This window comes from Macrotis lagotis, chromosome 1 (assembly GCF_037893015.1).
Source record: "Macrotis lagotis isolate mMagLag1 chromosome 1, bilby.v1.9.chrom.fasta, whole genome shotgun sequence".
In the NCBI taxonomy this organism is placed as follows: Eukaryota; Metazoa; Chordata; class Mammalia; order Peramelemorphia; family Peramelidae; genus Macrotis; species Macrotis lagotis.
This window is the reverse complement of record NC_133658.1, coordinates 478,702,750-478,728,853: the sequence shown is the minus strand read 5'-3', so window position 1 is coordinate 478,728,853 and position 26,104 is coordinate 478,702,750. Positions and strand designations below refer to the sequence as shown.

Sequence of the window (26,104 nt, the reverse complement as noted above, 5' to 3'; positions counted from 1 at the left end):
CTACACAACTGAGACTCAATTAACAACGCCTTCCTTCTCTAAATCTGCACTAAATTAATCCCTTCTCAGGCATGAAATATGTAACTTATAGCATAACACAAAATTTCCAATATACAAAGTCCCTTGCTTGGTTATCTCTGTTCTTGTGTATACTCATAAAGCTAACTTTTATTCCCAAGGTGAGATGAACTGACTAGTTTTGAATCATCTGATAACAATAATTTATTTGCATTTAAATCTTCGGGAAACCTCTGTTAGCCTCTTTCACTGTGCTAGATTTTAAGGAATTACTCAATACAATTATCTCATTTAACTCTTAATTATTTAGTGAGCACCTACCAGTGCTAGTAAGAACTCAAGGATTATACAAAAGAAATATGAGTCAATTACAAATTCCCTACGTTCAAGTAATTTGCAAAAAATAATTGGGTGATGTAAGACATATAGATGAGACAGTACATAAAAACACTTGATGATTAAAGACCAAAATGAGTGAGATACACAGGAGTGAGATTTACTGAGTGTAATAGGAGTTCAAAGAAAGGGGGTTAAACCTGAGATAGTTATTATAAATAAGTTTGGGAAGAGACCCGGCCCGGGGTCGCCTGTGCGGTCCCCGGCCCCCCTGTGCGGTCCCCGGCCCCCCCAGCCCGTGCAGCCCGGCCGCCAAACCCGCCGGGTGGGGGTGGGGCCGACCGGGGCCGCGGAGTGGGGGCTTCCCTTAGCCTGGCCTGGACCCGCGTGTGCGTGTGTGTGTGTGCGTGTGCGTGTGTGCGTGTGTGTGTGCGTGTGTGTGTGTGTGCGCGTGTGTGTGCGCGCGCGCGCGACTCGAGCATGCCCCGGGGCGCGGCGTGACCGCACACCGGAGCAGCGGGAGCCAGCGTGGGCATTCTCCAATTCCTCTCTCGTGTCGCTGGCGAGGAAACTGAGGCCGGAGCGGGAGCCCTGCCCAAGGTCACCCGGGGCGGAGCTGCCATTCAGACCCCGTTTCTTTGGTGACAAAATTTAAAAAAGCAGAGCCAAGGTTCCGACCCCCATCCCGGGAGTTTCCCGGGCTACACAAATCTTAGACGGGGTCGAGGGCTAGGCCAGCTCCCGAATTTTGTAGATCCTAGAGAGTTTCTGCTGCTAGGTGAAGATCCAGAATGGGAGACAAACCGATTTGGGAGCAAATTGGATACAGCTTTGTGCAACATTACTACCAGTTATTTGATAATGACAGAACCCAATTAGGAGCAATATATATTGATGCATCTTGCCTTACATGGGAAGGGGCAGCAATTCCAAGGCAAAGCAGCCATTGTGGATAAATTGTCTAGCCTTCCATTTCAGAAAATACAGCACAGCATCACAGCTCAGGACCACCAGCCCACCCCTGACAGCTGCATACTTAGTATGGTGGTGGGGCAGCTAAAGGCTGATGAAGACCCCATCATGGGATTCCACCAGATATTTCTATTAAAGAACATCAATGATGCTTGGGTGTGCACCAATGACATATTCAGGCTAGCGCTGCACAACTTCGGCTGAGCCTCCTCTTCCCCAGGCGCCCACGCTGTTTCCTTCTCTCTCCTCTTCCCGATATTATTCACACTCCCTTTCCCCAGGCCCCTCCAAACACTCCAAACATCATACACAAGCCTGCAAGGCCACGGTGGGTGGACACCACGGTGGTGGCAGTGGCACCACTATTTGAGTGTATTGTGCATGACATTTGGACTTTAGACTAGCTGCATCTGACAGGAGAAGTTTGTGTTGTACCAGCGCATGCCTTAGAAAGACTAAGTAATGCAAAAGGTTGTCTTTTTTTTTAATGTACTGACAAGTTGCTCTAGTAACCCAAAGAAATGAAGGAGAAAGCAGCAGCTGCATGTGCAGCCCAGATCTTGATTTGTTCAGATGTTCCAATGCCTCGTTATACAATAAAACCATGAAAATTCCCTCAATAAATAAATAAATAAATAAATAAATGAATGAATGAGTGAATAAATACGTTTGGGAAAAATCGAGAGAATTTGGCTAAGCAAAGGAGAATAAAAACATGGCACTGAGAATGAGTAGTGTATGTTTAGGAGACAATGAAACACTTGGTCAATTTGAAATGAAAGATTTACTTTGGGAAGATGAAATGATGGTAGGTGGATGACTAAAATGGGTCTTTTTAAGATTAGAATTAATTCAAGGTTTTTGATTGCTTTTTTTTTCATTTTTTTTTGGACCAGTAAAGTGATGTTTTAGATCAAGGTTTAATCTTCTAATTATCTACAGAACAGATTAGAGTGGAGAATAGAGAGAATGAAGTCTAGAAAGCATATCTGAAGGCTGATCCAGGGTAATAAAATGATCGTCAATTCTCATAGCTATTCACTGTAGAAACATCAGTCTTTTTAACCAAAAAGAAAAAATTTGTAGTCAACAATTTCATAAATGTAAAACTAAATATAAATATATGACATAAGCCAAAGCAATGGCTTTTGGAAATAAAAGACTAGAATATTTTTTAGGAATCTAAGTAAAATTCAGAATCCAACCTCTTTCATCTTTTTCATTTAAGTTAAATATTCATTCAACAAATTAATGGAAAAACTGGAAAAACTTTATCTTTGGTTATCAAAATATTCAATTCAAAATCCCTGCTTCAAATGTCCCAAAGATCCTTATTCTTAGGAACTGTAACTTAACATGTGTATGTGTACATATATATATATACATATATATGTATATGTATATTTGTATACACACACACACACACACACACACAAAATAAATAGAAGACAATTTAGGGAGAAAAAACTCATAACTAGAGAGAGAATCTATAAAGAAAGAGGTTTTTCAATTGCATCTTTAAAGAATTATGAAATTCCAAACAGTGTAAGTAGTGCATTCCAAGGATGGAGGCAAACTATGAAAAGGCATGAAGAGAATAGATAGAGAACAGTTTGTCTGGAATAGCAAATAGACACTTGATTATAGTATGTTGGAGGAAGGGAAGGTAATGTAAGTGCGTTTGGAGGTGAGGTGGTCATGTCTATGATTGAAAAGGTAAGAGGAGTCAATCTGATCCCAGAAGTTAAAAAAAAAGAGCCACTTTATTTTGAGTAGTGCCAATAAGCACAATTGTTAAGCAAATATAATTTCCTTAGATTGAATAAATGTCTTTATGTATATGTATTACTTTAAAAAATGAATTTCTGAATTACTTTGTATAGATAAGGCAAGCAAAAAGAAACAAAATGTTAAATTACTGAACTGAACTAAAAGTGGAATATGCTACTAGGTTAGAATAGTGTTCATTAGATAGCTTTCTGGGCTTTTAAGAAAGAAATTTGGAAGAGGAAGGAAAAAAGCTGTATAACAGACAGCTAGAGCAATGGTGCAGAGGCTAGGAAGGAAAGAAAGTAGACAGGGCTCAATAGCAAGGAGGTTAACTAGCTGGAATAAAGTGAATTGAGATTTGTAATGAATGAGTCAAAATAATGAATGAAGTACTTAAAAGTGTGCTTTATGTGCCAGACACTGTGTTAAGCTTTGGGGATTCAAATGAACCAGTATTTGCCCGCGAAGAGCTTTCACAGTCTATTGGGAGACTCAATATGTACATATAAGTATTTTTTTTTAAATGTAATGGGAGAAGCAGTAGCAGCTGGGAGTGGGGGGGAAGGAGAAAGGAAAAACCTCATGTGGAGTGTACTTGAGAAGAGCTTTAAAGGAAACTAAAGATACTAGAGGCAGAGGGGAGGAAGGAATGTATTGGAGAGGCACAGAGGCAAGAGATAGAGTGTCATGTCAAGGAGTTTCTGAAGGGTAACTGAACAATATTACACAGTCAAGATAATGACAGGCACATCAGATGACTTTCACTAAAGGAATGGAGTGTGGAAGAAGCTAAGGTTCAACTGAGATGTGTATAAGAGGGCACTGGATATAAGTTTAGGAGACAAGAAAGAAAAGAATGGCTAATTTCAAAGGAAAGTTTTGAATATTATCCCCAGTGTTTTGAACCTGGCCAGCAATATGATGTGACTACCAAAACTGACAGGTGAGAAAGTAAAAAATCAAAACTTCATTATAAATGAATTTTTCTCTAAACAAAACTTGAGACAGGCAACAACAAGTAAGTGCATTTGGAGGTGAGGTGGTCATGTCTATGATTGAAAAGGTAAAGAGGAGTCAATCTGATCCCAGAAGTTAAAAAAAAAGAGCCACTTTATTTTGAGTAGTGCCAATAAGCACAATTGTTAAGCAAATATAATTTGCTACAGTATCATAATTTGTTACAGTATCATAAAGACAGTTATACAGATGAACTGCATTAAATGGAGAAAGAGATTGTAACAACTCTATCAGTGAGGGCAGATGTAATGAAAACTGGATGACTTACAGGTATAATTTACATAACATTGCCCCAACTAAAAGCCTTACCAGCACATGAAATCCTACTGCAATATTATTTGGCTGATTATCCATTTACAGTGGATACAATATTTATAATATTGTTCTCACAAAATTAAATTTTTCCTATAAGCTCTCTTCAAGTAATCACAGAACCAAGGTACACAATATACAAAGAGTAAGATAGTCTGGCCACTCTTATAAAACTGTTCCTTACTTTACACCCCCAAAAATAAATAAAACATGTTCCCTTGGCCCTAAAAACTTCAGTTTAAAATCAAATGTTTATAAATATAGCAATTTTAAAATACACTCTAGAGTTTATTATTAAAGGACTTCTATAATACATCCTTTTGAAGTGTTTAAAAGTTTAAGTATTCATAATTTTCTTACTGTAAGGTAGTTATTTTAAAATAAGCTGATTTGTAAAAAAAAAAAAGGAAGATCCAACAATGTAAATATTAACCAAACTTGTCAATATCAAAATGACTTTTCAATCCTACAAATAGACTAAAATCAATAAATATCAACAAATCTTGGATTATTTAATCAGTTATATATTTCAAAGTCTCTTTCAGTAATAATAGCCAGTATCTCAATAGTGTTTACAATTTGAAAATGACAGATGAAAACATATATATATATATATATATATATATATATATAAATCATGAGAAAAATTTATCAAGATTCTGAAATTTTCAGTCATCTTTTAAAAATTTTTATTTCCTCAAAATATAAAAAAATCAAAAACTTACTTCAATGAAACTCTGTGGCAGAATTCCAAAACGTAAAAGGCATAAATTAAACGTAAATCAGAAATATTTATAAAATTATTCTAAAACATATTTAAAGAATCAGAAAATGTTTTTAAAAGCATTTTTTTCTTTTCATTTGATATACTGCATTTAATTATATAAGGTGACAGAAAATCCAGGTGTTTAGATTACTGAATGTTCCTAAACCAGGACACAGCAAAGAATTTCAGTATGCATGGAATGTAAGGTCTGTTTGGCAGTGATATGGCCTTCTATTACACACTATCTAATCACACCCTATGTAACCTAAACATGAAAAGGGTGAGTTAAGGACAAGTTAGTTGACATAACTTAAATCTACAATTTAAAAAATTGTTGTCAAATTACCAGTTATACATTTTTTTATTTTTAAATTATATCTTTCTCTTAAACTGATTTGGAAACTATACATGCTATATGGTACAAACTTCATCTGAGTACTTATAATGGAGGTAAAAAAATCTAAATCTAAAAATCAAGAGCAACAAACTTACATTAAAACCTTATTCAAATACTAAAGTCTTTCTGAAAAACTAAATTTCTTTCAACTATTATGCAAGGGATAAATGCTGTAACAAACATTACACAATGAGATTTTTATACTAATTCACAATTCAACTATAAAATATGGAATAGTTGCTCCTATTTTCTACTTTGAAAAATGATATTTATAATTTTTGTTTGCTTGTCTACTTGCAGCTAATTTAAACTTTTTTGTATTTTGTTGAGTTAAAAATTTGAGTTAAAAGGGAGTGATAATAAAAATTCCATTTTTGTGGAAGTTACTTTACACCCCTTAGAAAATAAAAGAACTGCACTTAATTCACGAATCACATGTTTAATTCAACATGACAAATAACATTTAAAATTCCTTATAAACTATAGCTATTTATTCTAACCCCTTTGAATAGTAACAAATTAATTTTGGCTTCAAATTAGTCACAGGATGTTATAATTTAACATCTTTTTTTTAATGTTACTTAAATATACTTTAGAAATCAAATCACTAAGTTAAAAATGAATTCACTACATAATAACCTCACAAGAAAGTGAAACAAATCTGTGCAATGAAAAAAGAAAAAGAAAAAAGCAAACCTGAACTTGCTGAAAAGCTTTTAGTCTCTTCTTGAATCTGGAAGGTAACACAAAATCACATCCTCTCGCCAACAATGCCAATTCCTTTCTTAGATCTGGATCTTGCCGCAAGGAAATCTCCTTTATCCTCATGCTTTCAGATTTCATATAATGTCTGCGTGTGCCAGTTCAGGCACTTCAGTCCTAGTAAATAGCAAAGCCTATTATCACACACACAGTGCTGCTTAAAAGCAGCAGCTGCACTCTGGTTCTGGGATATTCTAAGAACCAGCTCAACTTAGCATACTCCATACATTGAAGGGAACTTGGCTGGAATCACAGCAGATTGGAAAGTCACTTTGGGGCCAGGCCTTCTACTACGCACATTCCAAAATAAAAGAAAATGGCACATATATTTTGAAAATCATATATTAATGATCAATTAAAGTAGGTTATCATTCTATTAAGTCCTTTTCTTAAAATAAGAAAATTAGGAACTTAAAAAGCCATGTTTAGCAGCTTCTGGTGGTATGTTATGGCTTGTTTCATTACTGTCCCACCAAACTGTAACCTGTTGAAATGCCCAACTGAGAGGAAGGCTTGCTACATAGCAATTCCATTACGTTGTTCAACCCCTTAAAGTGGCCTCTGTCACTTTAAATAAGCAAATTGGGCAATATGATGATCTGAAGAGGAACCTTTGGGAATGATTTATTGTGAAGTTCATAATTTGCTTTTATAAAAGACTAAAACAGACATTTTAAAAACAAAAAATCATATCAATATACAGTAAAATGTGTATATTTTTGTAAAACACAATTATAATTATCACTTATGATGATATACTCTAATAAAATTTTACAACTACATCAGCCAATTCTAAGCTGTCTTTTGTTTTACCCTTAAAATCTGGCTGACTCAAGGGTAAAAAATGTTATTATTAAACAGTCTTCATAAGCCAACACTGAAAAGTATATATTAAAACAAATTCTTGTGTAGTGTACTATGAATAAATTAGTATTTCTCTCTCTCTCTCTCTCTCTCTCTCTCACGCACACACACACACACACACACACACACATACATATATATACACACAGGTTTATCATTTCTATTACTGTTGCTTAAGTTTCTGAAGACTTAAAATATATTTAAATTCTTTAATTGAAGGGATTAGTTTAGAAGTTATAGAAAATATATTTGGAATATTAGACATTATGTTTTTTATAATTTTATGCATAAAAATGTTCTAAATACTATTAACTACCCCCAAAATGAGAGGAGATTTGGAAGAGAAACTAGATATAGAACTTTAAAAAAATGCAATTTTGATTTTGTTTTTCTGTCTGTTACATTCCCTATTTAACTGTGTCTTAAAATTTTTGCATCCAAATTCTGTTTGCAATGTAGGACTTTGGTATTAAAACACCTAACTAAATTCCTCCTGTCTTCTTGATCTCCTTGCTTCTCAAAACTCCCACAAGTCACTCTACTGCTCCCTGCTTTTTCAGGTAATCACCTCAACCTTGTCCTCAATTTCCCTTCATAAAAAATTTAACCCATTAATCAACAGGTTGAACTGTCTTCTACCCTTGAGTTATGAGCAACTAGGTGACACAGCGAGCTAAGTATTGCCCAGGAATTCGGAAGATTTAAGTTTTAAATCTAGGATAAGACACTTACTAATTTTGTGACCTGGGCAAGTAATCAAGTTAACTTCAGTTTCCCCAGCTGTAAACTGGGAAGATTAACAAAATCTACTTCACAAGGTTGTTGTGAGGATCAAATGAGATAATATTTATAAGATACTTAAACAAATTAGACGGCCAATGACTGGTGAATGGTTAATTATATGTTTTCTGGTATAAAAGACTTGAAAAAATATATTAAAATGGAGACAAGGTTCTTCTAGAACTAGGTGGTGACAACACTGAAACCTGCCAGCTGATGGGAAAACAACAAATTAAAAAGCTATTTTTAAAAAAAGAATTCCAAAAAGTACAATTATTCAGAGACAACATGATAAACAGGAAAAGGGAATTAATTTGATGTCAGATCTGGGATGGAATTTCAGGTCAGACTAACTATATAGAACCTCTGAAAAAAATTTAAAAAAAAAAGAACTTCCGACACTCAATTTTCCTTATCTATAAATTGGGGATAATAACATGCCCTTTGTCTCAGAGGGTTATTTTAAGGAGAGCACTTTGTAAGCTATAATTATATGTACAGTTATAATTTTATTTACATATATATACATATATGTGTGTGCGTGTTGTGCATAATCTCATATATAGTACCGTCTATTCAGTCTAAAGAATCTGCAACAACTCTTCCAATTCCCATCTCCTTTATGAATGTTTGTGAACAAAGAGGACATTAACTGAAAATAATTAAATGAAACACTGCTTTCCTCAATATCTCTTCAAAAAGAAATGTGTTCTCTTTTAACTCTTATAGAGAAAATGGAAATGATAAAAAATGCAGTTTTCTTCACATTATCACAAAACAATGCTTCAAAAATACTTATGAACCATTAAACCAACTTTCTTATAATAAAGAGAAGAAAAGAACCATTTCCTGGGTTTATGATGAACTAGTCTTACTAGTTTTTGAAAGAGTGAATCACAAGTGATGATTTTTCCATTTCCATGTGGTCAAGGCAGTTATGATTTAAAGACAGTAAGGGATTGGTGCAAATTAGAAGAAAATCAAGGCCACAAAGTGGTAAACAAGATTATTTTGAGTGGAAGTCCTCTGGAACAGGGAGATGTAAGCTGTTGGGAGAAAGAGGGATTAAGCAAATATGAGCCAATGATTGAATAAAGATGAGAGAACATCCATATACCCACAAGCATTTAAGGAAAAATGATAAAAAAAAAAACTTATCTAATTTTATTTTCTGCCTTATTTAACCAAACCAATATTTTCTTTCACTGAAAATATATTTCATCTACATTATGGGTTTTATGGACCAATGCAGGAACTTAGTCAACATATGATAAAAATGTTTTTATAGAAAAATGTACTCTGAAGTCTGAACTGACTTTATAAATCATTTTTAGAATACAATATATATTTACACTGATAAATGATATACAATAAATATCTTATAGTTAGTTTTAGAATATCATAAAATCAGTGAAAGAATGTCAGTGACAATATAAAGTCAAAAGTCTTTACTAGGTACCTGTAGAATAAACAAAAATCTACTTAGTGATGGAAGGTCATGAAGATCAGGAAGATAGCAAGGGCTTTGAAGGCAGTTTTGAAGAAGAAGAGGAAGAAGACAATGACAACTAAGCAATGCTCTGAACTAATTACACTATTTGCACATTTGCGACCTTTTTGCTGTTATGATGGAACTGTGCAGTAAACCAGAAACACAGTGCAGAAGAGTTGTTGAGGAAAGTTGTTTAGTTTCTTTGCCCAGTATGAGTGCATTATGTAACTTGCCAGTGGAGGTCTAGTAATATTTTGCCATGGGTACAACCTGGAAGATGCTTGTGGCTTATTTAAGCCTCTTAACTGTGGGATGATGCATTTATTTCAAGTGATAACAAATCTTTGTTTTTATTATAAAAAAAGAAAAAGAAAAACCTACTTCAGTAGGAAAAAAAATCAAAAAGACCTTTCCTTTCCCCCAAACTAGGTAATTGAGGCTTTTGTTACACTAAGTAATATGAAAACTACCAACATGGTTACCTTCTAATTAGTAATCTTGCTAAAACTGCAAAAGGAATTAGCATTAGTACAACATGCCCATAAGAGGGCCTTTGGCACATTCCGTTCATAGATCTTTGGTTAAACCTATATCAAATGTGCCTTTAAAGAAGCAAATCTAACTGAACTTTTAATTTTGTAATTGGTAAAGGGAGAACCAATTCAAAAGGGCAGTTCTTTGTTTTAAAAAAAAGTAACTGATCTTGTGCTAAAAGAGCAAGTGGTTTTGGGATGCCCTCTACAGAAGGAAGTACAGTAATACTTTTTTTTAAATGACTCTTCTAACATATCTCTTTAACAAAGTCTGCTTTGTTAAACAAAACACTTTCATAAATGAAAATGCAAAGAAGCATTGTTTTATAGCTCAATGCCTAAACTTACCCTCATGTAGAGCTACAAATAAAAATTCTCCCATACAAAATCCAAAATAGGAGTTTATCCACCTTTGCCCTTAAATTCACCAACCTCCCCCTCCCCCTATAAAAAAGACAGGAGGAAGATTTTTAGAAGAGAGAAAGAAATTGTGAAACTACATTCTACCCATAAGAAAAGTTTACAATTTGCAAGCCAAAAGAACTAAGCTGAACTAGAATTTCTAAACTGGAAATCCTTAAGTTAGTGTTGGGTTACGAATCAAGAAAATGGTGGCTAGTGTAGTGAAACCTGGTAATATATTTTTTTTGCAAAGTTTATTACTTCTTAATAGAATAACAAGATAATATATGTAAATAATTCTGTAAAACCATAAAGTAATTTTATGGTAGCATAGTGTAATGGCAATCACCACATCTTTAAAAATAATATCCATAGCACCGACCTCAGAGGGTGAATATGAGGATTAAGATAGTGTGTCTTAAAAGAACTTCATTGTGACCCGTCTCAATCCTCCTTATTTTCCTAATTGATTATCTCTGGTCTGTCTTCAATTCTAATCCCTTACAGATATAACCATTGGCTTGAAATGCAAGACAGTATACATTAAAGTCAGGAAGACCTGGATTCAAAGGCCCATCTATAAACTTACATAAATGGAAGGCATGCCCCAAACACAAGTAGTAGTGCTTTGACCCCAGGATCCTCTTAGATCAGTTAGATGTTGGGATGAAATAAAACACTGGTAGTCATTGAACAAAGGAGTTTACTTGGTCCAAACATAGCAAGGATCTATAAGCAACAATACAGTGGCACTTAACTTCTTGGAACACACAGACCCTCGTCAATTCCATCTGGAAATGTTTCTGGTCAATACATCATTAAGGTATAGTAACTCAGGAGGTCTTAAGCAAGCACTGAGTCTGAAAGGTCTAACTCCATGAAACCTGGGATCTTCCAGGAAAAAGGCATATGAATCAGGAAAGCTAGGGCCAATCAGGATGAAAGGGGTGAGCAGGGGTTGAGGGTAGAGGCAGGACACAAAAAAACTCAGGGACACCTGTGACACTTATCTTTTGATAAGCGTCCCAGATCTAGCTGACATGTTCACATGGATGTCTCTATGACACCTCAAAAAACTAAACTACATGTACGTAATATATCTTCCTGCAACGCATGCCTAAGCCTCCTTTCTAACTTCTCCATTTCAATCAATCAACAAGTATTTCTTAAGGAATACAAAAACCTAAATGAAATATTTCTGTTTATCCTCAGTCATTCAGGCTAGAAAACCTGGAGTCACTGAATGGTTCATGACTAAAACAACTCAACAACAACTACACTTCAATATAACTTTTTGTTTAAGTGTTACCCTACCCTTAGTAATCTTTTGTCAAATTGGCTTAAATTTTGTGTCCCAAAGGATTTTGGTGAAGAGGGGAGAGAAATAGGAGAGCAGGGTTCTGAAATAATACTATAATGCAAATCTTTAAGTAAACTTGATTTAACTGTGTCAGAGCAACTAGGAATGACTCCCTGAGGTTTCTTTATTTTCACAAAAAGTAATACGTTCTTATGAATCGATAAATTAAGGGCTAACTTTGCTTCAGCTGCAAATATTCTCAAACTATTAAAAGCAGAGGTACATCCCAGGCTTCTCCTAAGACAGAAGTTCTTGAGGATCTGTAAACTTGTTTATAATAATATTTCAATGGAATTTGACTTTCTTCTATAATCCTATTTTATTTTATGAATTTAAAACATTCTGAGATGAAGTCTATAGGCTTCACTTATAAGACTACTAAAAAGGCCCATGACACAAAAAATAAGATTAGAAACCCCTTTTCTAAGAGCCTAATTCTACATTAACACAATCTGCTCAGCAAGCTTTGTCCTGCCATCTTTTCTCCTATCATCACCTCCTATCTTACAGCTTATTTTTCCTCTTCTTCTCTTAAACTCAATCCTACCTCTCTTTCAGCATTCTTGGATGGACATTGTCAGGTACACTTTAACATTAGTTTAAATAGAATTTATTTTTTCCCTATCATAATCTTCCCTCTCCTTTTTTAATGCCTTAACTTCACAAAGTTTGACGTTTCAAGGGTCAATACGAAGAATAGTTTAGATCAAACCTAATTCTCTGGGCCTCAGAAGAATGGGTATGTGATTGACCTACACAAACATTTCCTTTGGAAAGTAAGAACACTGATCATGAAATCATCTCATAAATAAAATAATCATGAAATATTATTTTTCAACTTCTACATATCAAATATTAATTCACTTAAACATGAATTAGCATCTAAGAAGACTCCAATGGGAGAAAAACCACCCTAAATATTTTAGATTAATAATTTGATTCAAATTATGTATTTATAGAACTTTTCCTAAATCTGTTTTTAAAAAAGGCAAATTTTTTTCAAGACTGTACAGTTATCATATAATCAACACTTTTCCTATTCCTTTGGAATACTTTACCATATTTAGTGAGGAAATACAAATTTTCCAGTGATCAATAAAATTAAAGTTCTATTTAAAGGCCTATATGAAAATGTTTTGAGTTTCATTTCCCATTTTTTCACATGTTAATAAACTCAATTTGCTAAAGCTATCAGTAGGAAAAAAAAGATTTTAAACAGAATGTTTTACTCATGAAGAAATGAAGTTCCTTTAGATATTGAAATTTGTCATATACTTACAAATTAAAGTATTTTGAGCTATAAATCAGTATTCAAATAGCTACTTATACTTTCTTTAGAAAGAGGATGAACTTAGATTAGGAATTTGGAATATTCTGGAAGTTGTGTTCTCTAGAAGAATAAACTGGTATAGAAAACTTCTAATTTTGTTAAGCATGAATTTATGTAGAGGACAGTGGAGCTAAACTGGCAAAGTAGGAACTTGCCCGAACTCTGCCAAATTCACCACTACATAACTATAAAAGAAGGCCTCAAAACAAATTCTGGAGCTACAGAACCAACAAAAGGATAAGATAAAATAATTTTCCAGTCAAAGACAACTTAGAAGATTGGCAGGAGAGGTCTATTTCACTCAAGTTAAAATGGAATGTAGTCCAGGATGGGCAGCTTCCGGGCAAGCCAGCAACAGTCAAGCCTAAGCCAGTCAACTGTGAGGCACCTGGCCCAGGCACAGGTCAGGCCCCAGTATATCAGGCTAGGGATGAGGCCCTAATCCCTTGGCATAGCAGGCCAGCTGCAAGTCTCTGTGCCCCCAGAACAGCAGCAAGGCCCTGCATCCCAGCAAAAGAAGCTTAAAAAAATGCCCTCCCTTGTGTCCCAGTAGCACAGCTCAACTTTAAAAATCATGAAATAAGCTAGAAAAATGAGTAAAACAACCAAAAAACTCAATAACATGAACATAGGTTAATATAGTGACAGCAAAGTTCAAAACACAAACTTGGAAGAAGATAATAATACTAAAAAAAAAAAAAATATGCATAGTCTTAAAGAAAATTCTGAATTAGTCTCAGGCCCAGAAAGAAACTCCTGGAAGAGCTCAAAAAGAATTTTAAACATCAAAAAAGAGAACTAGAAAAAAGAAGTGAGAAAAGAAATAATAGTGATGCAAGAGAATCATAAAAAAAAGAATCAAAAGCCTCATAAAGGAAGCCCCCCAAAATGAAAAAAGAGATGCAAAAATTCCCTGAAGAAAACGAACTCCTTAAAAAATAGAATTGCCTTAAAGGAAAAGAAGGTTTAAAAAAAGCCTACTAAAGAAAATAACTTCTTAAAATGTAGATTTGAGCAAGTACAAGTTTATAATTCTGTGAAATATCAATAAACAATCAGTGGAAGCTAATGACTTGACAAGCAAGAAAGAAATCAAATAAAATCAAAAGAATGAAAAAATAAAAAAACGTGAAATTTCTCTTTAGAAACAAATGGAAAATTGATCCATGAGAGAAAGTTTAAAGAAATATTGATCTACCCATAAACCAACAACAAAAAAATTAGCTTGGACAACATATTTCAAGAAATTATCAATGAAAACTCTTCTAATAATAGTCTAGAACAAGAGGATAAAATAGAAATTGAATTACTCCACTGATCACCTCTTGAAAGAGATCCCGAAATGAAAACTATCAGGAACATTAGTTAAATTCCAGTGCTCCCAGGTCAAGGAGAAAATACCAAAAAAGAAAGAATTCAAATATCGTGAAGTCATAGGATTACTCGGAATTTAGCAGCTTCTACATTGATATGGATGGAAGGGCTTAGAAATATGATATCCTAGTTGTAAAAATTATGTCCCAATTTACTATACTTCTTTTGATCTTGGTCACAGTGGTTTTGTCTGTGCAAAAGCTTTTTAATTTAATGTAATCAAAATGATCTAGTTTGTTTTGAATGATGTTCTCCATCTCTTCCTTGGTCATAAACTGCTTCCCTTTCCATAGATCTGAAATCAAACTATTTCTTGATCTCTTAGTTTCCTTATAATATTTTCTTTTATGTCTAAATCCTGTACCCATCTGATCTTATCTTAGAATAGAGTGTGAGATGTTGGTCTAAGTTTCTGCCATACTAACTTCCACTTTTCCCAACAGTTTTTATCAGAGTAAGCTTTTATCCCAGAAGCTGGACTCTTTAGGGTTTACCAAACAGCAGATTACTATAATCATTTCCTGCTATCTCTTTTGCACCCAGTCTATTCCACTGATCCATCACTCTGTTTCTAAGTCAATACCAGACAGTTTTGATGACTGATGCTTTATAATATAATTTTAGATCTGGTAAGGCTAAGCCACCTTCTTTTGCACTTTTTTTCATTAAATCCCTGGAAATTCTTGACTTTTTATTTCTCATGTGAATTTACTTACAATTTTTTCTAACTCATTAAAGTAATTTTTTGGAATTTTGATTGGTAGGGCACTAAATAAGTAGTTAAATTTTTACAACTAGTACTTCTAACAAAGGACTCATTTCTTTTTTTTTAAGGTTTTTTGCAAGGCAATGGGGTTAAATGGCTTGCCCAAGGCCACACAGCTAGGTAATTATTAAGTGTCTGAGACCGGATTTGAACCCAGGTACTCCTGACTCCAGAGCCAGTGCTTTATCCACTGTGCCACCTAGCCACCCTCAAAGGATTCATTTCTAAAATGCATAGAGAACTAAGTCAAATTTATTAAAAATAAACAAAAAACAAGCCATTCCCCAATTGACAAATGGTCAAAGAATATGCAGAGAAAATTTACAGGTGAGAAAATCAGAGATCCATAGTCATATGAAAAATTGCTCTAAATCATTACTGTTTAGAAAAATGCAAATTAAAGCATCTCTGAGGTACCACCTCACCCCCTCTCAGACTGCCCAATATGACCAGAAAGGACAATGATCAATGTTGGAAGGGATATAGGAAATCTGGGACACTAGTGCATTATTGGTGAAGCTGTGAACTCATCCAACCTTTCTGCAGAGCAATTTGGAATTACACCCAAAGGGCAATAAAAATGTGCATACCCTTTGATCCAGCAATACCACTACCAGGTCTATACCCTGAAGAGATCATGAAAAGGGGTAAAAACATTACTTGTACAAAAATATTTGTAGCAGCTCTGTTTGTGGTGGCAAAGAATTGGAAATTGAGTGAATGTCCATCAACTGGGAAATGGCTGAACAAATTGTGGCATATGTATGTTGTGGAACACTATTGTTCTATTAGAAACCAGAAGGGATGGGAATTCAGAGCCTATAAGGATTTTCATGAACTGATGCTGAGCCAGATGAGCAGAACCAGAAGAACACTGAACACCCTAACAGCTATATGGGGATAATGATCAACCTTAATGGACTTGCTCATTTCATCAGTGCAATAATCAGGGTCAATTTTAGGGTCTCTGCAATGGAGAATACCATCTGTATCCAGAGAAAGAATTGTGGAGTTTAAACAAAGACCAAAGACTATTACCTTTAATTTAAAATTTTTTTTAAAAAGCTATCTTGTTATGTAATTTTGCTATTTCTTATACTTTATTTTTCTTCCTCAAGGATATGATTTCTCTCTCATCACAATTTTGGTCAATGTATAGCATGGAAACAATGTAAAGACTATCAGACTACGTTCTGTGTGAGGGGGGGAGGGAAGCAAGATTGGGGGGGGATTGCAAAATACAAAAACAATTTTAAAAAAGGGGGAAAAAAGCAAATATGATATTCTGGGAAGCAAAGGAACTAGGATTAAATCAAGAATTACCTATCCAGAAAAATGTCATTCAATGAAATAGAGAACTTTTAAGCATTCCTGATAAAAAAGACCAGACCTTAACAGAAAGTTTGAGTTTCAAATACAAGAATCTGTAGAAGAGTAAAAAGAAAAGAGAAAACTTAAGCAATGCAATAAGGTTAAATTAATTACATCCCTACACAGGAGGATACATAGCTACAAGGTATATACATAGACAGAGGAGCACAGATGTAAGCTGATTCTGAGCTGAAAAGTCATCTTCAATAATGAAGAACAATGAACAAGAAGAAGAACAAGAACAAGGGGATGAGCTGAATTTATTATACTTCAGCTGAAGTTTAAAAAAAAGGTAATCATGATCTCAGATAAAAAAATAAAAATAGACATAATTAAAAGAGATAACGAAGGAAACTACATCTTTCTAAAAGGTATCATAAACTATAGGGGCAGCTAGTTGGCACAGTGGATAGAGCATTGGTCATGGAATCAGGAGGATGGGAGTTCGACATATCTGTGTGACCTAGGGGAAGTTACTTAACCCTAATTGCCCCACATTCAGGGCTATTTCCAGTTGTCCTGATTCATATCTGGCCAATGGACCCAGATGGCTCTGGAAGAGAAAGTGAGACTGGGGACTTTGCACAGTGTCCCCCTCACTCAAATCCAATTCATGTACTTGTCATGGCATCATTTCCCCGATTTTTTGGTCTTCTTTGAGAATTAAGGACAAACATAAACTATGAAGTACTATCAATACTAAATATATATGCACCAAATGGTATAGCATTCAAATTTTTAAAAGACAAGTTAAATGAGTTATAGGAGAAGATAGTAAAACTAGCGGGGGAACCTCAACTTTTTCATCTCAGAATTATATAAATCTAAATAAACATAAACATAAACAAACAAGAAAAGGAGGTGAATGGAATTTTAGAAAAGTAAGATATGATATATCTCTGGAAAAAACTGAATGGGGGTAGAGAGGAATATACATTTTTCTAAATGGTACATAGTACCTACATAAAAGCTGACCATGTGGTAGGGTATATAAACTTCACAACCAAATGAAGAAAGGCAAAACTATTTAAATGGATCCTTTTCAGATCATGATGCAATAAAAATTACATATTATAAGGGACCACAGAAAGATAAATTTGAAATTAACTGAAAACTTATTAAAAAATCTATTCCTAAAGAATAAGTGAGTCAAAGAACATATCGTAGAAATCATCAACAATTTCATTAAAGAGAATGACAACAATGAGACAATATATCAAAATTCATGCACTGAAGTAAAAGGAGCACTTAGAAAATTTTTATCTCTAAATGCTTATATCAATAAAATATTGAAAGAACTGACTAATGATATGGGCAGGCAAATTAAAAATAAATAAATAAATGAAGATTCCTTCAAAGACCAAATTGGAAATTCTGAAAATCAAAGGAGAGATGAATAAAAGTGAAAAGTCAAAAACCTTTATATAACTAATAAATAAAACTAGAAGTTGTTTCATGAAAACAGCAACAAAATATATAAACCACTGGTTATTTTGATTTAAAAAAAGAAAACCAAATTATCAGTATCAAAAATGAAAAGGGTATATATTCATCACTAGTAAAGGGGAAATTAAAGCAATTATTATAATCTATTTTGCCCAAAAACACGCTAATAAATCTGACACTCTTAAGTATATATTGCCCAGATTAACAGAAGAAATTGAATATTTAAATAATCCAATCTCAGAAAAAGAACTTAAACAAGACATCAGTGAATTTCCTAAGAAAAAATCCCCAGGGGCAGATGGGATTCACAAGTGAATTCTACAAAACATTTAAAGAGCAACTTATTCCAATACTATAAAAACTACATGGAAAAAATCAGCCAAGAAGGAGTTCTATTAAATTCCTTTTTATGATACAAAGTGCTGGTAACTAAACCAGGAAAAGTGAAAAGAGAAAGAAAATCTACAGGCCAATTTCCCTAATGAATATCGATGCAAAAATTTTAAACATACTACTAACAAGGACATAAGCAATATATCACAAGGATTATACACTATGACCAGGTGGAATTTATACTGGGGGTGCAGAGTTGGTTCAGTATTTGGAAATCTATCAGAATAATCAACCATATCAATAGCAAAAACAACAGAAATCATGATTATCTCAATAGATGAAGAAAAAAACCTAAAAAAATACAATACCCATTCCTATTAAACAAAACACTGAAGATTAAGCATAGGAATAAATGTATTCCCCTTTACAGCAACTTTAGCAAAGTTGCAAGACACAAAAATAAAACCCACACAAATTATCAGCATAAGGGGCTGCTAGGTGGCGTAGTAGATAGAGACGGGGCCCTGGAGTCAGGAGGACCTGAATTCAAGCCTGACCTCACATTTAATAATTACTTAGCTGGGAAACCTTAGGCAAGTCACTTAACCCCATTGCCTTGCAAAAAAACAGCAAAAAATTTATCAGCATATATACATGTAGAAAGAGATATATGGCTATATCATACACAAAGGTCAGCAGCAAGAAACAGAGAAATTCCATTTAAAATAGCTGTAAGCAATATAAAATACATGGAAGTCTAGCCACCAAGAGAAATCCAAGAACTATAAGGAACACAATTACAAAACACTTTTAACACAAATTAAAATCAGATGTAAACAACTGGAAAAATATCAACTGCTCATAGATAAGTCAAGCTAATATTATAAAAATGACAATTCTACCTAAATTAATGTAGTCAGTGCCATACCTATCAAACTACCAGAAAAAAATTATTTTATGGAACTAGAAAAAAAATAAGAAAATTCATCTGAAGAACAAAAGGTCAAGAAAATCAAGGAACTTAAGGAAAAAAATAATGTGAAGGAAGATGATCTAGTAAAACTGTATTGGGGCAGCTAGATGGCGCAGTGAATAAAGCAAGGACCCTGAAGTCAGGAGTCCCTGGGTTCAAGTCCAGTTTCAAGACATTTAATAATTACCTAGCTGTGTGGCCTTGGGCAAGCCACTTAACCCCATTTGCCTTGCAAAAACTAAAAGAAAAACAAAAACAAAAAAACTGTATTACCAACATGGGTCATCATCAAAACAATATGGTGTCCAGGCGAAGAAATAAAAACTTTCCCCCAATGGATGGAATACATTAAGTACACAAAGACACAATAGTAAATGACAATAGTCAAGAAGTGTTTGACCCAAGTTTTAATGTATAATTTTGATAATATTCAATTTAAAACCAAATGCAAACAAGATTAGAGGAAAACAGAAAGCTGGGAATTTTTTTTTGAAGCAAGTTTCTCTAATAAAGTTAGACCTCATTTCTCAAGATAGAGAACTAAATCAAATTTATAAGAATACAAGTCATTCCCAATTGATAAAATGGTAAAATGAACAGGTAATTTTCAGATGAAGAAATCAAAAGTATCTATAGTTGGGGCAGCTAGGTGGCACTGTAATAGAGCACCATCCCTGGAGTCAGGAGGGCGTGAGTTCAAATACTGTCTCAGACTTAATAATTACCCAGCTGTGTGACTTTGGGCAAGTCACTTAATCCCATTGCCTTTGCAAAAACAAAAAAACAAAAAAAAAGTATCTATAATTATTCTTTAAAAAATTTTTTATTTACTTATGACAATAAGGTTAAGAATGACTTGCCCCAGGTTACACAGCTAGGCAGTTATTAAGTGTATGAGACCACATTTGAACTCAAGTCCTCCTGACTCCAGGGCCAGTGCTCTGGACTGCACCACCCAGCTACTCTTATCTACAGAAGAAAAATTCTCTAAATCATCATTGATTAGAGAAATGCAAATTAAAATAACTCTAATGGACCACCTCATACCTATCAGACCTAACAAATGTTAGGGAAAACTGGAACACTAATGCCTCATTGGTAGAATTGTGAATTGATACAACCATTCTTTAGAGCAATTTGGAACTATGCCCAAAGGACTATAAAACTGTGCACATTCTTTAATCAATCAGAGCCATTACTACATCGGTATCCCAAACAGATAAAAAATAGGAAAAAAGGACCTATATGTATAAAAATATTTATAGCAACTCTTTTTGTGGTGACAAGAATTAGAAATTGAGGGAATGTTCATCAATCCATCAAGTGAGGAATGGCTAAACACATTGTAGTGACAGAATACTATTGCATTATATAGGAAATGAAGAGCAGGTTGATTTCATAAAAACCTGGAAAGATTTGCAGAAACTGATCCAAGTGAGAAGAATCAGAAGAGCATTCTACATAGTAGCAGCAATACTGTAAGGATGGCTAACTGTGAATGACTTAGCTCTTCTCAGCAATATAATGATCAAAGACAGTTCCAAATGACATATGATAAAAAATGCTATCCACCTCCAGAGAAAGAACTGATGGGAGTCAGAATGTTGATTGAAGCCTACTATTTTTCACAGGGTTGGGGGAGAAGGGTCTTAGTCTTCTTTCACAACATGACTATCAAACACATAACATTGCTTGCCATCTCAGGTAGGGGGTAGGAGGAGAGAATTTGGAACTCAAAATTTTTTTTAAATGAATGATAACTGCTTTTACATGTAATTGGAAAAAATAATTTATGAAAAGAACACAAACTTTTTAACACACAGCTCTGTTTTTCTTTTATAAAAGAGTAAATTTAAAAAACAAAAGTGCCTCAACAAATTGAAATTACAAGAAGTGTCTTGGACAAAGGCTAAAATGAGAGATAGAAGGAAGAACTGCTGGTTAAGGTACTAGTTGCCTGAACCTTAATCTTTTTATCCCAGGGTCAGTTTATTCTGTAAAGAAAAGGAACAATGCCATTTAAAATAAAGTCTTTCCCTCTAATATACATGTTTTAAAAAGCACATTCAATGTTTTGAGTTAATAACTTAACTTGAAAATAAAAGTTCAGACATTTCTGTGAAAAGATGTACATGTCAAATAAGCCAGATGTAGACACACCTGTGCCATTCATAAAATGTAGAACAGTAAATAAATGAAATGGCAGCAGGACATAGTGAATAGGGTGAACTTCAGAGTCAGAAAGTACAAAGTTTCAGGTCTGCCTCTGTAACCCTGGAAAAGTTACATAAACTCTTGGTGCCCCAAGGCAACTCAAAGTAATGCTTTTAAACCTGGGATTAGTCTGTGGATTAGATAATCAAGGCTTATGGAAAAACAGCATTTTATTTCCCTTAATCTCTAACTGAAATCTAGCATTTCTTTCTATTATGAATGTAGGCAACAAACATTATTCTGAGAAGAAATCCACAGGCTTTATCAGACTTCCAAAGGAGTCAATTTCACATACAAAGAACTTAAGAACCCTACCACAAGCTTATACATTGCAGAAAAGACATGGAAGTTCTTCCCTGGAAGTTACCTGCACAATGACTTCATCAATGAATAAGCAATTATTAAGCTCTTGAATTCACAAATTAAGTTAAAAAAAAAAAAGAAAAAAGTTAAAAATCATGAAAATCTTACAGAAGAGTAAAGAATATAGTAATAACCCCTATATAATGGGAAGAAAACTGAATATAGATAATCATAATTTGCTATTATTTTGACCACACAACCTCTTCAGGGGATTCATTATTCACACTAGCTTCACTCCCATTTGCCAAATGATATATATAGGGGTGGGGGTGGGTCACTATATTGGAGTTCATCTGAAAAAATTCTCCCAACTTCTGTGCTTTCCAAACTACTTCCAACTTTAAGACTATAAACTCTTCTTAAAGCATATCTTCCTGCACTTTCTAGAACTTTGAAAGTTTACAAAATATATTGCTTGCTGATAATTTCTTACTGCAATATTCTTGAAGTTCAGGTTTTTACATCTCTTTCTGAAAAGAATCTGGAACAGTTTAAAACTTAGTCCATACCATCTGGGCAGCTATCAGGTCATAGCCTCCCTGAGCCTCAGTTTCCTAATCTGTAAAATGTGGGACTTAATTAGATGGTCTCTGAAATTCCTTCTTTCTAAATATATGATCTTCTGATTTCTGCCCTTCTTCCCCCCAAATCAGTTCCTATTATTTGTATTAATGTCACGATTTCCCCATTCACCCAAACTCAAAAACATGAAGTCATCTTTGATTTTACCCTAAGGTACCATAACAAATCAATTAGTTGATTTTTTTTCTGAACAACTTCTCTACCTTATCTTTTGTTTTCTCCTTGCAACTAACAGTCTAGTCATTAATTCTCTTGCACTGAATTAAAATGAAATGTTTTAAAATGTTCTTTTTCATTTTTTCCTTCATTCTGAAAAACTACCGTTAGATGAATTTAAAATATCATTTCTATCCAATGTGGTATTGCGTAGTAAAAACAGTACTGGACTTTAAGTCACAACATTTAATTTTGAGCTTGGGTTCTGCCACTAAGTGTGTAACTCTGGGCAAATCACTTAAGTTTTCTGTTTTTTATGTTAATAAAAAAAATAGCACTAGCATTATGGGAATTGGGAACAAAATGCTTTGCAAAATCTTAAAGTGTTTTATAAACAGGCATTATAATTACTATAGGACAATGATTTCCAAGCACTTTTAAGACATTCCATCATTGTATGAAATGGCTTTCCTTTATGTATGTAAGTGCTATAAAGCACATTTACTTTTTAAAGATTAAAATAAATTTTGTTAACAAAATTCTTGACACCTTTGAGATGTGATGAGATTAGAATTCAATGGTGGGATATATATATACTTGGAGAAAATCTGCCACTAGTGAAGAAACTATTTCTGGAATCTTTCATTCCAGATGAGTTTTCTCAGGCAGGTAACTGCCTCTCTCCAGCTTGGTTTCCTTATAACTAAAAGATGGTTGGCTAGAATTGGAAGAAAGATTCCATCTCTCAAATGCCATGAATCCATTTTTTCTTATACTCCTACAAAATTATTCTTTTCAGTTTCTTTTTGTCTTTATGTCCTCCCCTTCTCTCCCCATGTGTGTGAAGTTGAATGCTGGTTGGACTGGATTCCTATATGAAAATCTGCTTAGTTTAATAGTAACCAATGGTTAACAACTTCTCTTAAAAGGATGGTCGAACTATCCATTTCTTTGTTGTCAGGCACATTTCTTTTTTTTTTTCTTTTTTAGGTTTTTCTGAGGTAAATGGGGTTAAGTGGCTTGCCCAAGGCCACACAGCTAGGTAATTATTAAGTATCTGAGACCGGATTTGAACCCAGGTACTCCTGACTCCGGGGCCGGTGCTCTATCCACTGCGCCACCTAGCCGCCCCTTGTCAGGCATATTTCTGCTGAGAAGACTTTTTTTTAATCCACTGTCTTAATTCCAATACTTTAAGGTAATTCAATGCCACATTACAAAACTTTGATAATAGTTTGTAGGATATAATTTAATTTTGCAGTTTTGGAAATACTGTAGTTACAGTACTTATTAAATCATACATTTCTGACATTCAGAAACAGTAAGAGCACTTGGATAACTCGAAAATGAAATATTACTTATTTCTATACATATTACAAAATGGTTGAGACCATATATTTACAAAATAATAAAATTAATAAGGGACTAAAGAAAAACAACTTTCTGTCTATTGAACTTTCTTCAAGGAAAATACCTTTCTTTAGTCCAATTGCATACACATTTTATTCTCATGAAAAGTTAACACCTAATTTGAGAATTTGATGTTAAAGAGCAATTTTATATATACATATATATGTATATAATGTATGTATGTATGTATATTAAAACTTCTAATTAAGAATACTCTAGGGGCGGCTAGGTGGCGCAGTGGATAGAGCACCGGCCCCGGAGTCAGGAGTACCTGGGTTCAAATCCGGTCTCAGATACTTAATAATTACCTAGCTGTGTGGCCTTGGGCAAGCCACTTAACCCCATTTGCCTTGCAAAAACCTAAAAAAAAAAGGATACTCTAGCGATGAACAAGTGGTAACAAAATCCACTCAAGTTGCCTTTCAGAAATTTACAATCTTGCGTGAAAACAAGCTTCCATTCCATTTTTTTTTTTTAATACGGGGTGGCCCTTAAATCCAGCAACTTCAACCGATGGAAATCCCGGACTCCAGGTCATCCATGAAATCTGCAACCCAAATAAAAGGAGTGACCTCTGCATTTTGTCATTTAGGAAAAAAGAAGGAACTTACTACTCTTGTCCCTGTAGATCTACGAGCCCCTCGAGCATGCGGCCCACTTCTGGAGCTAGTTGAAGTCCCCAGGGGCAGTGCAGCGGACGCACAAGAAGGACTGGAAGGTGTCCCCAAGGGAGCCATCAGATTATCTAAAATGTTTTGCTTGGAGTTGGCGATTTGAGTGGACAAGAAAGGCTGGCTGTCCCCAGCATCGCCACTGCCAATGGCTATCCTCTCGGTGCTCTTGATTCTTTTCAAGCAGTCCTTGAGCATCACCTGGGTGTTGGTCTCACTCAACCAGCACAGGAACAGCTCGTCCACTTTCATCTTTAGCACCGGCTGCAGAACTTGACCGGCCGGCATGTCTGTCTGGCTGGCTGGCACGGGCTCTTAGGCTTGCTTTGCCCACTGGCACCCCTGCGGCCGCCTGTCTACACTAAAGGCCGCGACCCCCGCCCCTTCATCGACTCCTCACTGATGGCGCCAGGATGCCGCTCGGGGTCAGGGGTGCTATGCAATGGGAGGGGGGCCACGGGGGGGGGGGCGGGTGTCAAACGAGGGGGGCGGGGCGGCGGCCCGAGCGGACGAGGGCACGGGCGGCCCCGGGGCCTCCGGGGGAGGCGGCGGCGTCCGAGCACCTCGGGGACAGTGGCGGGGGAACGGAGCCGGGCGCGGGGCTGGGCGCATTGGCCGCCTGGCTTCCCCGGGGCCCCGGCGAGGGAGGAGACGGCGGCTCCGAGGAGAGCGGAAGCCAACAGGAAGCCTGCCCAGGGCAGCTTCAAAACGGGCGCCCCCAGCCCCGCTCCAGGAGGATGGCGCCGCCGCGGGCCGCCTCACGGCGCTGCGTCAGCACGCAGGCGCACGCCGCCCGTGACGCCATCGCGCAGCGTCCCGCGCCCTAGAAAGGGCCGAGGCCAACGGGCGGCGTTACGTTGTCTCGCGGAGGGGCTTTAGGGACGGTCTGAATGTTTGTAGCTTCGGAGGCGCGCTCCGAGCCAGGGAGCGTGACCTAAGAGGACCGGACTCGCCCGCTGCTGGAGCCGGGCGGGAGGGAAGGTCTGGGCATGCGCACCGAGCTGGAGCGCGGACTTGTTCCCGGAAGTGGAGGGTGGGATGGCAGCAGGTGAAAAAGCTCCTCTTAGCGAGAGCCGCCGCACGGCCGGGCAGTGACGGGGATTTTTTTTTTAAAAAAGAGTTTCATTTAGTTCCTCATCTTTCGAATGTTACTATTGTTTCTTTTTTGCTTCGGCATGGTCAGCGTTTACGGCCATTTACTCGGCATATTTCTTGCTAAGTCGTCTTTGACTCGCCGGGACCTCATTTGGGGTTTTCTCGCCAGACTCTGCAGTCTTTGCCACTTCCTTTTCTCTCACTGAATATGAGTGATTTGGAAATTTTATAAGAGGAGT

At 35.7% G+C, this 26,104-nt stretch overlaps 1 protein-coding gene and 1 pseudogene across 3 annotated transcripts in view; one reads left to right on the top strand and one right to left on the bottom strand.

The window, feature by feature from the left end:
- The window catches only part of PPP2R3B (protein phosphatase 2 regulatory subunit B''beta), a 129,980-nt gene extending 103,876 nt beyond the window's left edge, over positions 1–26,104 (bottom strand). The window contains exon 1 of one of the 3 annotated variants that reach the window (XM_074213684.1): positions 24,711–26,104. In XM_074213684.1, the coding sequence (XP_074069785.1) occupies positions 24,711–25,058 (348 nt within the window). In that variant the 5' untranslated portion in view covers positions 25,059–26,104. Of the gene's footprint in view, positions 1–6,284; positions 14,079–24,710 lie in introns of those variants that run through there. The other 2 variants (XM_074213685.1, XM_074213686.1) reach the window with 2 other exon arrangements.
- On the top strand, positions 1,140–1,673 carry LOC141506696 (nuclear transport factor 2 pseudogene; annotated as a pseudogene).